The following is a 12,545-nucleotide window of genomic DNA, read 5'->3' as shown; positions in this document are numbered from 1 at the left end:
TTCATTTTGCCTGTTATAATTAAACTGGAAGCATGAGAACATTTACAGATTTTAAAGAATTATTCTAGAAATATGAAAACAATGCTGAATTGATATGAGGAATGGTTTTGATTTTGTCTGAATAGTGCCACAATTGATATAAAATGACACTGCATTTAAACAATGTTTATTTTGTGAAAAATGGGACAATTTTAAGAAGTGTCTTTGTGCAATGTTTTCAATGAAAATAAATGATATGACAGCACAAAAGGAATTTCTATTATCAACAGGTCAATGTTCTCCTGAGATAATTGTGCACAAAATATCCTCAGAAATTGCACCAATTTAATGTTTGTGTTGTAATTTGTCATTTTCCCTGCCAAAGATACCAGGTTTAATTACTACGTAATCATGGACAATGGCCTAAAATAGATTCTCCCATGAAAGAAAATAAGGAGTTCCTTTGTCGAAAACAGTTTTTAATTTCAACACATTGTAAATATGCTGACCTTAGTGAAAAGTTTCATGTGTTCAAACTATTTTTTAAAGCAGGAATCTGTTGATTAGTAAAAATACAAACTGTCTATTGAAACTTATTATTATATATTGTGCCTTTGAAAGATTATTAGTTTGCATGTTTTATGGTTCCATTTTTCAGACTGTTTTCAAATGCCATATGATGTCCTCCGTGAAAACCTTCAGAAGAGTTTTCAAGAGACATGCAAGCGACTCAAAACAACCATCAACAAGTGCTCAAGTCTCAACTCCTGTGAGTTAACTTAATATATTGATTGACTTTTTTAAGAGAATGAGTTCTTCACTTATGTAGGCTTATTGGCAATTATAGCACATTAAAACTGCCAAGTCTTCATTAATCATTATTTCAAGTTTACATTTTCCCGTAAAGGAACTTACTCATGTTTTTGTGCTTAAATAAGTTTTCCCAATTTTGCATATAAAAACACTTATTTTATCATTATTTTACTCTATTAGAACGTATAAAATAGTATTTTGGTTTTAGTGGGGTGCGAACCTATGCCAGTAGTCAAGATAAAATTAGAAAATGGACGCCATAACCACTAGGCCACCAGTACTTAAACAAAGTTCTGGATATTTTGCAATTTAATGATACATTGTTAACATCATGTGATTATGTCAACCAATCAACCAATCAAGTAACAGGGAAATCACTGAAACCCTTAAGTAATGGTATAGAAAATTGTGATCTTCAAAGAGAGTCTTAAAGGAATGTTTAAACTAAAACACCAAAAGCTAGTACCCTTCAGCAATTATTTGGTATTTTGGTACCACTTTTTGGTATTTTAGTTTAATCACTCTTATGATTTGCCACACTTTATTTCGTAAAATAAAAAAAAAAATGCATTTTACAATCCATGAGCTAGTCCCTTTAAATTGGTAATTTTGTTGTACTTTTATGGTGTACTTTTAACTGCTAAAAGTGTGATTTGAAAATATATTGATGGGCATTTAGTTTGATTGTATCTGGAAACCGAAGCTTGTTCAAACAAGATTTCAATACTTTGTTGTTAATAGAAGTCTGGGTGTTGCTTGAATGGTGTCTGCTTTTTACATTTTACAATTTCAGCTTGTCTGTATTTCAGTGCAAAGCATTCAAGATATTGTCATGGCGTTGGAGTCTCTTGTAAAGCAAAGACTTAAACCCTAGCAATTACTCAACAACTTCTTATGAAACTTGGTTCACCCTGACATCACATACATGAAAACAAGGCCAATAATTCTGGTTAAAATATTTGTCAAGTTGTGTTCTTGAATGAGAAATTCAGATGGGAGAACGAATGTATTACATTTCATTATGATATTTTTAACTAGTCTGCCTTTCAAGAAAGAACAGAGGTATTGTAGCCATCACATATTGTTGGCATCAAGTAGTTGGTGTTTAAAACCTATAACCGTGGCAATAACTAAAAAAAACTTTCAAAGATAATCAAACTAATCTTGGTGCCAGAGACAATGAATACATGAATGCATGATATTGTAAATAATAAATAATGGCCTTTATTTTCTGGCAGCTTGCGCATCCACACTGCGTTCCAGCCCTTTGAAAGGTGGTGGGGTAAGTGGGAGTGTGCAGGATGGGGAGCTGGACAAACTGAAGCAGCAGATCAACAAGTACAAGGACATTGTCAAACAACAGGAACAACTCATACAGGTGATCTAATGAGGATAGTGGACATACGAATGGATGGAAGTAAAAATGATCCTATTTAATAAAGACAAAGATACAACCTTTTTCACCTTCACTCCTCAATATAAAACTTTTAACAGATAAGATGATGTTATGAAATGAGAAAGGAAATTTAGGATAAATTCCATCAGTCAAAACTAGTGTTTAAGTAATGTTTTCTTTATGAAAGTGGTCTAACCCACAGTAAAAACAGTGCATTTATTTGCATGGATTCATAGCGATATAAAACATACAGGATGTATAGAAATTCCAGTGGATGCACAAGTACTGTAAGCAAGGCAAGCATGGCCTACATGTTGAGATCGGCTTTTCTTTTCTTCTTCGGAATCTGGTTTCATTTTAGCACTTTTATGTGCAGACTGTTATTATGACTTGGCAGAAAACTTCTCTGTATTAAGACAATATGTCACATGCAAGATTGAGTTCTCTGTAGCTAAATGATTACAAGTTCTTCATTTGAATTACATTGTAGGTACAACTTCTGTGTCTGGCCTGCAATTCTGCCCTGCTTTAGGGGAATAATAAAATTAAAGGGGCATTGTCAGTTGCCTTTTTTCATGCAGTCAAATATAAATCTTTGTAAATTCATAGATATATTACACAAAAGAAAATTAGAAAAAAGAACGGATGTTTTATCGGCATCAAGGATCAAACCTGTGTTTTCAAAGTCTTCAGTCTGGCATCAAGGATTGAACCTGTGTTCTCAAAGTCTTCAGTCTGGCATCAGGGATCGATCCTGTTTTTTCTACCACTAGTCTGGCAGCAGGGATCAAACCTGTGTTCTCTTAGTCTGCAGTCTGGCATCAGGGATCAAACCTGTGTTCTCTTAGTGTGCATTCTGGCATCAGGGATCAAACCTGTGTTCTCTAAGTCTGGTCTAGCATCAGGGATTGAACCTGCGTTCTCTAAGGCTGGTCTGGTATTTGGGATCGAACCTGTGTACTCTAAGTCTCGTCTGGCATTTGGGATCAAACCTGTGTTCTCTATGGCTGGTCTGGCATTTGGGATCGAACCTGTGTTCCCTTTGGCTGGTCTGGTATTTGGTATCAAACCTATGTACTCTTAGTCTGGTCTAGCATCAGGGTTCTAACTTGTGTTTTCTTAGTCTGGTCTAGCATCAGGGATTAAACCTGTGTACTCTAAGTCTGGTCTGGCATTTGGGATCGAACCTGTGTTCTCTAAGGCTGGTCTGGTATTTGGGATCAAACCTGTGTTCTCTAAGGCTGGTCTGTTATTTTGGATCAAACCTGTGTTCTCTAAGGCTGGTCTGGCATCAGGGATCGAACATGTGTTCTCTAAGTCTGCAGTCTGGCCTCTTATCCATAAGACCATGGTGGATGATATGAGTTTTTGCACTATATTTAAAATCATAAACATTAACAAGAGTTGTCAGTATTTGAATGTTTATTGTTTATTTTTTGAATCTTGTAGAAAGATGATTAAAACAAAGTGTTCATGTTTGTCGGCAATTTTTGCTAGAAGGTAAAGTTGGTTACTTTGCAACTTTCAAGAGGCCAAGTTCTACCTATTTATCTTTATATTCCTGAACAAATGAGCTTGCCAAAGGTCATTTAATTGTTCTTATTAAACACAATCCATATATTTTTAGCTCAAGTAACAATCAAAGGTCATTACAATCCTGCATAATTACGTCATGTACAATGACAAATGCAGGCAACATGTATGCTATTTAATTATCTTCCCTTTTAAAGCTGAATTCCTTAAAGAAACTTATGAATATGACACGTCACCTTTGTGCAAGAACTCAATATCTGCTTCTATGTCTATATGCAGTTATTGAGTTCTTGCACTAAGGTGACAATATGTTTTACTAAGATATAGAGTACATTGAAGAACTTCTCCTAATGCCATATAAGAATAAAAATGTTTTTTTCTAAATTTCATCATCAATAACATGAAGTATATATTCTCTTAAGCATTAATTTGAAAGTATTTAAAAAAAGGCATTTACTTTGGAAATAAATAGGCATTTTGAATTCATTAACCATGAGTAGAGCAAATCTAAGAGTTACGATATATCAGATCTAACCAAGGCCCTGAGTGATTCAACAAGTTTGATGTAAAATCCATTTCAATTCTTACCGTATATGTTTATGAATGAAAGAGGGGATTTTGTTATATACTATATACACAGCATATAGATTGCCTTTACTTAGTGAGCAAATTGTCATACAATGCTTCTGTACATTGTTAGGCAATATTGCATTCTAAATGCACTGTATGATTGACAACAATTTACCATTGTAGAAAAGTAAATGATCATGTAACTTCTTCAACTGACGCTGATCTTTTTCTTGTTTGAAGCAATCCTTGTGTACCCAGTCCAAGTCAATGGAGAACACATTCCTACAGGAGTCCCAGATCCTTCAGGAACGAGAGACAATGTCAGAGCAGCGGAGAAAGTTCTACCAGGAGAAGGCAAACTTTGAGGAGGAGAGGAAATCTGTAACAGAGTGTGCCAGGAAACTGCAGCAAGAGGTTTGTAGGCGGGAGGCTAGAGAGGAAGGGGTGGGGGTTGGTATCTCAGATCTTTTTGGAGCAAGGGACACTGTCAGAGCAGTGGAAAACGTTCTAGTAGAAGGAAATCTTCCAGGAAATCTGTAACAGAGTCTGCCAGGAAACTCCAGCAAGAAGGGCAGGGGGTTGGTATCTCAGATCCTTCAGGAGTGAGAGACTCTGGCTGTGAAGTGGAGAATGGTATACCAGAATGCAAACTTTAAGGAGGAGAGGAAGTCTGTAACAAAGTCTGCAAGGATACTCCAGAAAGAGAAGAGGAGAAAGAACAATTGGAAGAAGAGAGGAAGGCTGTTAATGATGCTGCATTTAAACTACAGCATCAGCTTAGGCACGGGAATCAGTTTTATTTATCGATAAGAAATGCACAAAGAATCAGATATGGGATTGGTTTCTGTGATATCAAACAAATTGTATGACTTCATCACAAATAAATCTCGTATTTTTATTTTTCTCCATCAAACCCCACCCAATGTTTATTTGAATAGTTCATAGAACTCTCTTAGGCAATTTATATTCTTGAAATCATGAGAAGCCCTTGAATGCCTATCATGATTACTTTCAAGTCAACATTTCTCATCCTTAGCCAAAAGGTCTTATATTATGCTCTATATAATGATTTGGGCTAGTAATATTAGAACAATGTATGATTAAACAGGAAGATTAAATAGAAGGTTTGCTCCTGTGATCTGAACATTGTCAGATATTCAGTCCTATAGTTGTTTTAATAACTGAGTACTAAATAAAGTACCACTCCTGATTGGTCCTATATGGCACGTTCATAACTACTTTACATACGTAGCAGAGAACCTCTGTGATGGCATATCATTTACGACATCTAAAGTCTGTTTACTATGTGGCTAATAATAATATATCATATTTTTAGATCTATTTTACAAAAATAACTGATTGTAGTAACTCCGAAGTTTATTTTTTGTTTTAGTGTTTTTTACTTAACTCTTCAGCGACATCAGTTTGAGGAAGAAAAGGCGTGTATGCTGCAGTCTCATCTGTTCCAGGTTACCACAGGCAACAAGCAGTCTCCGTCCCATAGACCAAAAGGTAACCATCATTGGTATCCATGGTAATATTACAGTTACTAAGGTTCACAATACTTTCTACCATCTTTTGATATTACAGATATAAACAAAAAATATCATCAAACATTTTTTTTCACCTCAATATAATCACTTATATTTATATCTATTTTTTATTGATTTAGATTCAGATCTTCTGAACATTTTTTTTGTGCAACTGTACTCTTTTTATCATAGAATTGGCTATGCTGTATACTATTATATATAAACATTGCACCTTCTTGTGTCACTGTTCACCCTGTGGCATGTTATTTGGTAGCTGACAAATCCCGCCTGCTGCCATCTACACCTGTTTTCTCGCCCGCCCCGGGAAAACCTGCATCCCCTGCCTCGTCTGATCTCATACGCTACTTATCCTCACCAAAGAAGAAAAGTCCGCTGTAAGTATTGTGTTGCCGTATAAGGAGCTCTGTTTAAACTTCTTGCTACCTACTTGTGGCTACTTAATGCCCTTATTCTGAAGAAAAGCAATATCATATAGGCATGTTTGAATAGCCCTTTTGAACACTGTTCTACCAACCACATTGAAGAATAATAGAATATTAGTATGCTTGTATAAACTTTATACAATTCATATAAATGTCACTTAACTTCACTAATGGAACTAGAATAATGAATTTTCTCTTGAGGTTTCATTAAAAAGCTTTAAATATGGAAGTTGACTTTCATTTTGCACTAAAAAGCCCAGCAAGCCAAATATTCTGTCTTTTTTTTATAACAATACTTTTAAGGAAGGCATATACTATTAAACAGCCTGATTAAAAACATATTCATTCTTTATCAACATGTTCACAGGCTCATTATAAGAATAGAGCACAATAAATTCAGGCTTGAGGGGAAATATTTGTTGTTTTTCAAATGTAACTAATTAAAATATCTACCATAATCCATTTATTGTACATGTACTCTCCTTTTATTATGTACACCTGTAAAGAGGGAGTCAATTTAAAAAAACAAAACAACAACATTGCTTTAATTGAGTACATCTGCCAGCCATACTTAAAAAAGTTAAATATGGAAATAAAAGAAATCTTACAAGTCAATAGTCAGCATCTGGCAACATCAATTTAGAATTTTGGACACAATTCTGCATATAAAGCCATAGAAATGCTAGACTTGCATCTGTAAGTGGAAGACAAACATTATTACGTTATTGCACGAATGAAAATCTCAATCTATGTGTCCTCTATTTCATTGATCACTGTAAATTAATGCAGATTGGCTACAATTGATCATTGTACTTTGATACAATTTGGCCACAGTTGGTCGGGGAACTTTTATAGAAATTGGTTATGAAAATAAAGATTACAAACTTAAAAAAATATTGTGGAATCTAATGTTAATATATTCATGAGTATTTACATTAGATACAGAAATATCTTATAAAACAGATATAAAAGAAAATATAAAATGAGAAAAAACAAGCCCACAATAATTAAGGTAATGATCTCTGGGTTGGCTGGCTGGCCCCAATTTCTCAAAACCTCTCAAAGCATTTACAGGATTATCATTACGCTTCTTATTTCATTTAGACAAATAACTTTCTTATTCTCTATTTTACAAAACAAAAAAATGGTTTATCATGGTTATCTTTTAAAGGGACTTGTTCATGGTTTTGATATTACCAATGTCTTGGATAAAGGTTAAAATATCCATGAAATGTTGTATCAGTCCTAGTGGCCGAGTGGTTAAGGCTTCAGTTTACCAATTTTTGCATGAGTTTTCCGTTGGTTGCTCCCCCCTCAAACCAGAATAAAAATTTTTATACTTGAAATGTATTTTTTCTGCAATTTCTGTATGAAACGGTAAAATATTTATAAAATGCCTGTTTTCAGAGGAATTTCAGGCATACTGTTTTTTGATCCAGAAACATGAGCATGTCCCTTTACAAAACTTCCTGTTATAGTCTCAAAACTGTTCAAAAAGTAGAAATTAAAATAAATTGTACCGAAACATAGATATTGAGCTTAGCTTAATCCTGTAATGAGGGACTTCAGGGGTTTCATGAAATTGGGGCCTGGTGATTTAACCCATGGGAAATAACAAATAACAGACATTATATGTATATAACATATATGTTTTATATTTACATCCAGGGTAATATTATCAAGTTTTTATTTTTTTAATCCATAAATATTGCAGGTTAAGTTGATATGTTTTCACTTGTGTGTTCTTCATTATAGTAACAAGAAAATCAACACCCAAGGATACATTTTAAACATTGCATTATGGAGTGCTTAAAAATACTGCTGTCAAATTATTGAATATGTTCAGTGCAAAACACTTGAATTGTTAAATGTGGTTTCCAAAGGTTATCTCATTCCATAATCTGCTGTAAAATAATGTCTTTCTCATTCCCAAATGGCATTGAACTGTAATAGATCTATCATGACATTTAATCTGCTTCATTCAGATTCAATGATATTAACAGGTATATTGATGGAGTTTTTGTCTGCTTGGATTCATATGGCATTACCTTGCATGAAAATATTTACATCTCATACATTTCATCAGGTTAATGCCAGAAGGTACCAAAAAAAAAAAAAATATAGTAGATTTTGGCTCCTTTTGGTATTATCTCAACAAATTATGTACCATTTAATTACCGTCCTACGGTATGTCTTTTCAGGAAGCCAGGATTGTCCCTTGATCAGCAGTCCATGTCTAGCTGTGATTCTGCCCATGGCAGCAGCCGAATATCCACACCTTCTGCACCCGGGGAACTCAGGCAGACCTCATATGTCTCCTCCAAAGGCTCATCCTTTGAAAATACTGACTCATTTTCATCAAGGTCACCTACACACTCACCTTATGAAAATGCTGAGTCACTAAGGTCTGGGTCGGCTAAACGCTTGCCTTTTGAAAATGCTGAGTCATTAAGATCAGGGTCAGCCAAGTGCTCATTGTTTAAAGATAAAAGTTCTGACAAGCTGACCTTGGAAGAGCTAGAGGAGATCAAAAGGTCACTTCTAGCAGGAGGTCATCAACGGAACCGGTCAGCCAGTACAGGAAGTGCCTCGAGCCTTGATGGACATTAGTCTTCATGAAACTTGTCATACGAATGGGTTAGAAGTTAAACATTTTCCTAGCTCATAATCTAAAGCACTGCCTACTATATCACTAGGTTATATCAATAGGATTATTATGTTGAAATTATCAAAGTAGTTTTTGGCCCCAACTTTTTGAAAATGTATTTAATTTTGATTGGCCAAATAAATTTCTGAAAGCTCATTTATAAAATAGAAAAAGATAATCATGAAGATAATTTCCTTTAAAAGTCACAGAACTCTTCAAATCAGAATATTACATGAATACACCAAACCAAAAATAGTGTGCTTAATTGAAGGGAATTGTCGTAATTTAGGCCAGATACTTCAAAGTTCAATACATTATTCTATTGACCATGCTAATAATTATTATCATGATTCAAAAGTGTGTTCATAATTTTAATTCTTTGGAATTTGCATATTGTTTATAAAAAAAAAAAAAAAAATGTACACCAACATTAAAAGACATTTTGATTAATGTATATTAGAGGTGATTTTCTGGAATTTGTTTAAAAAAAACCTGCAGCTTAAGATGCAGTTTGAGCTTTGTGACTTTAGTTAGAGTGAATTGTAGTCCACTCACATCTGTCCACTTTATTTGAGAACAAAAGTTGTTAGATGTTATTTCATGTGTTCATTTGTGATTGTATTTTGCTGTTGTTTATTTTATGCCCACAGTTTTGTTCCTTTCGATGGATGATATTATTTTTTCACTTTTTTATCCAATTGCTCTTCACGTTATATTTACTGCTGTTATGGTATGCATTTTCACAAATCTATGCATCATTATGTGTATATAAGTTTATGATATTTATTTCATGATTTAATTTCAATATCCTTGTTTTCTTGTACTAAGTGTTTATCATCAGTCATATCATATTAATATATTTTAAAGCTTTATAAAGGGACTTTCTTTAATACATATTTCATGTTGCGAAAATATTTTTAAAACATGTTCAAATTTACTTTTTTCATTTTTTTTTATGAATAAACACCAAAAAGTAACTGACAGATACTTACTTGATCAGACATTTATAAATTTAAGCCAAAATTCACCCAATTTTCAATAGCATGACAGTAATTATCTTTTTTTGAAAACGAAGTACAGTCGATCCCTGTTGGCTGGAACTCTCTTGGCTCAAATTCCTCGTTGGCTCGAAGTAGATGTTTGTTTATCCTAAAGGTGAAAACCCCGTTTGGCTCAATATTTTTGAGGCTCGACGTATTTTCGCTGGTTCCTGGGAGTTTGAGGCAACAGGGTTTGTCTGTACTTTCTGTCATACATTGTATTTTCAAATATCTATGAACAGAAGAACTCTTGTATGAACTGCTAATGACAGCATACTGTTTAACAAGCAGTTTGTTCATATTTTAAAAACAACAACATTTTTTTGAATAGTAGGTAGTACTAGTTACCTATCCATATCTGTATGATAATTTATAGGGCTCTTTGTTAATTATCAACACAATGAGTTGAGTTTTTTGACACTTTACCATGTATTTTGTGAGAAACAAAATACATAATGTTGTCTTTATTATTTGATCAAATTGAATCAAAGACTGGAAAAGAAATTAGATAGGTTCCAAATCACTACCGGTACTTGTATGTGTAAGTGTGGACTACTTTAATGTGTAAGTGTGGACTACTTTTATGTGTAAGTGTTGACTACTATTTAAGTGCTACATCATCAAGGTGCATGTATATGTAATTTATAAGTTTAAAGCATCCAGCTGATATCGAGGAAATATGTAAAATTTATTCATGATTCCCATCAGGACCATGGAGAGTATGTTTACACATGGCCACACCTCAAGATGTGTGAAAGGGAAACTTTTCTATATGCTACTTTATTTTCTGTCACTTTAGAATTTCCTCTATATGTAAGGGCAGCTCACTAGGAGCATGTTTTTGTGAGAGTGTTGGGAAGTTCTACATGATTAAGGAAAGATTTGCAAACATGAGCAAGGACATTGCAGCTTTGTACGGTAGCTACACATACATGAACAAGGACATTGTTATCATGTCATAACTCATTGGACATTGGAAAAGAAAGCACATAGGTTATGCTGCATTTTGATGGTATTAAAAAAATGATTATGCATTTCAAAATCAGGAAATTTTCATGAAAAATATCATCATGGAAATAATATTGTTTTCCATATGATGTTCTCTTTTTCAGCACTTGATGCATGAAGTTAAAGGATATTTAAAATTAATGCTGTGATACATGGGGAATAACTGCTGAAGTCTCTTGGAGAAAGATCTTCCATTCTTTAAGATCATTATTGTCAACTTACATAATAAGTTTTCATGATCAGATGTATGCAATTAATGTGATATTGCCATGCCAACATGCCTTATTTATTTACAAGTTTATTGTACAATTAATTTCCCTGTAATGAAATGAACATATTGTTTAATCTTTATGTCTTGTTGCGGTACCTTGACACTTGCATACCGTAAACCAGCTAATTGGTGATATCTCTATGCATATATTTTTTGTCTCCATGGAGTAATTTTCTTAAGAATAATCACTTTTATGGTGCAAATAAAATGTGACATCATTAAGACTAGGAATATCAAACTAATGAGACAAAAAGCATAATGATTTTTGTTGTTGTACCTACTCAAAATGTAAGTCCAATTCTTGATGCAAATAGCTAGAATATATTTTAACATTGCTTGTTTATAAATGAAAAGTTAGCAAGTAGTGAATTTGTTGTATCATATTTGTCTAAAACATTCCATACTTATTGCCAGAGATTCTGCCTTATCCAGATCCTCTGTTACAGACCACGGTATTTTTGTACACTGGATTATACATATATATTGTATACAGTTTTTGTGATCATAAACATATCAGAAATATTAATGCAGTTGTATATAGTTTACTAGAATGCATGTTACTGGGTGATGTTCACTCAAATGATTGAAGTTAGGTGTAAAAATAAATGTTGAATTCAGTAAAAAATGTTTTGTTATAAAAACCCAAAATATTCATGCACAGAGTTCAAAGTCACAGTTGCAATATGCAGACTACACACATGCATACAATGAGTTTGTCACCCCCTCGTACTCCCATCCCCGACCCCATTATGGAAACCGCAAAACTGCAAAATTTGGTACCGGAATCTGGAATACCACACAGTACACTCGATATGGTGGAGTTTCCTGAAAATTAATTTTAAGCATTACAGAGTGTTGTTGTTTTAAGCTCGACTATTCGAAGAATAAAGAGAGAGCATCGGCGTAACCACTTATGTTAAAGTTTGCATACCACCTCAAATATTTTCAAAGTCCATTGACATATGGCTTTGAAACTTTGCACCTTTGTTCATCATCATACCCCCAAACTGTACGCAGGAGGAGGTAACTCTATCAAGCATTTTGACAAAATTATGCCCCTTTTTATCCCCTGCCCTGAAAAGGCGAGGGGATATAGTAATGGTAGGCGTGATTCCGTGTGTGTGTGTGTGTGCGTGCGTGCGTGCGTGTGTGCGTCCGTCCGTCACACATTCATTTCTTTGCATCTCCTCTTACACTTCTCATGCGATTTCTACCAAACTTTCACAGATTGATGATCAGCACAAGTGAAGCAGCGCATATAGTCGGGCTTTCGCGATTCGACCATTTTTGAAAGAGTTATTGCCCTTTGCTTA

At 34.1% G+C, this 12,545-nt stretch overlaps 1 protein-coding gene across 3 annotated transcripts in view; it reads left to right on the top strand.

Moving 5' to 3' along the window:
* LOC128212780 (afadin- and alpha-actinin-binding protein B-like) overlaps nt 1–11,660 on the top strand; it is a 39,029-nt gene extending 27,369 nt beyond the window's left edge. For 2 of the 3 annotated variants that reach the window (XM_052918087.1, XM_052918089.1), the window contains exons 8-13: nt 638–748; nt 2,031–2,170; nt 4,532–4,705; nt 5,707–5,803; nt 6,098–6,218; nt 8,468–11,660. In XM_052918087.1, coding sequence (XP_052774047.1) covers nt 638–748; nt 2,031–2,170; nt 4,532–4,705; nt 5,707–5,803; nt 6,098–6,218; nt 8,468–8,876 — 1,052 coding nt within the window. In that variant the 3' untranslated portion in view covers nt 8,877–11,660. The remainder of the gene's footprint in view (nt 1–637; nt 749–2,030; nt 2,171–4,531; nt 4,706–5,706; nt 5,804–6,097; nt 6,219–8,467) is intronic. The other variant, XM_052918090.1, reaches the window with a different exon arrangement.
* Nucleotides 11,661–12,545: the final 885 nt, after the last annotated feature.

The sequence above is a fragment of the Mya arenaria genome, chromosome 13 (assembly GCF_026914265.1).
Source record: "Mya arenaria isolate MELC-2E11 chromosome 13, ASM2691426v1".
Taxonomy (NCBI): Eukaryota; Metazoa; Mollusca; class Bivalvia; order Myida; family Myidae; genus Mya; species Mya arenaria.
Note: the sequence above shows the minus strand (reverse complement) of the source record. Positions and strands in the feature narration are given on the sequence as shown.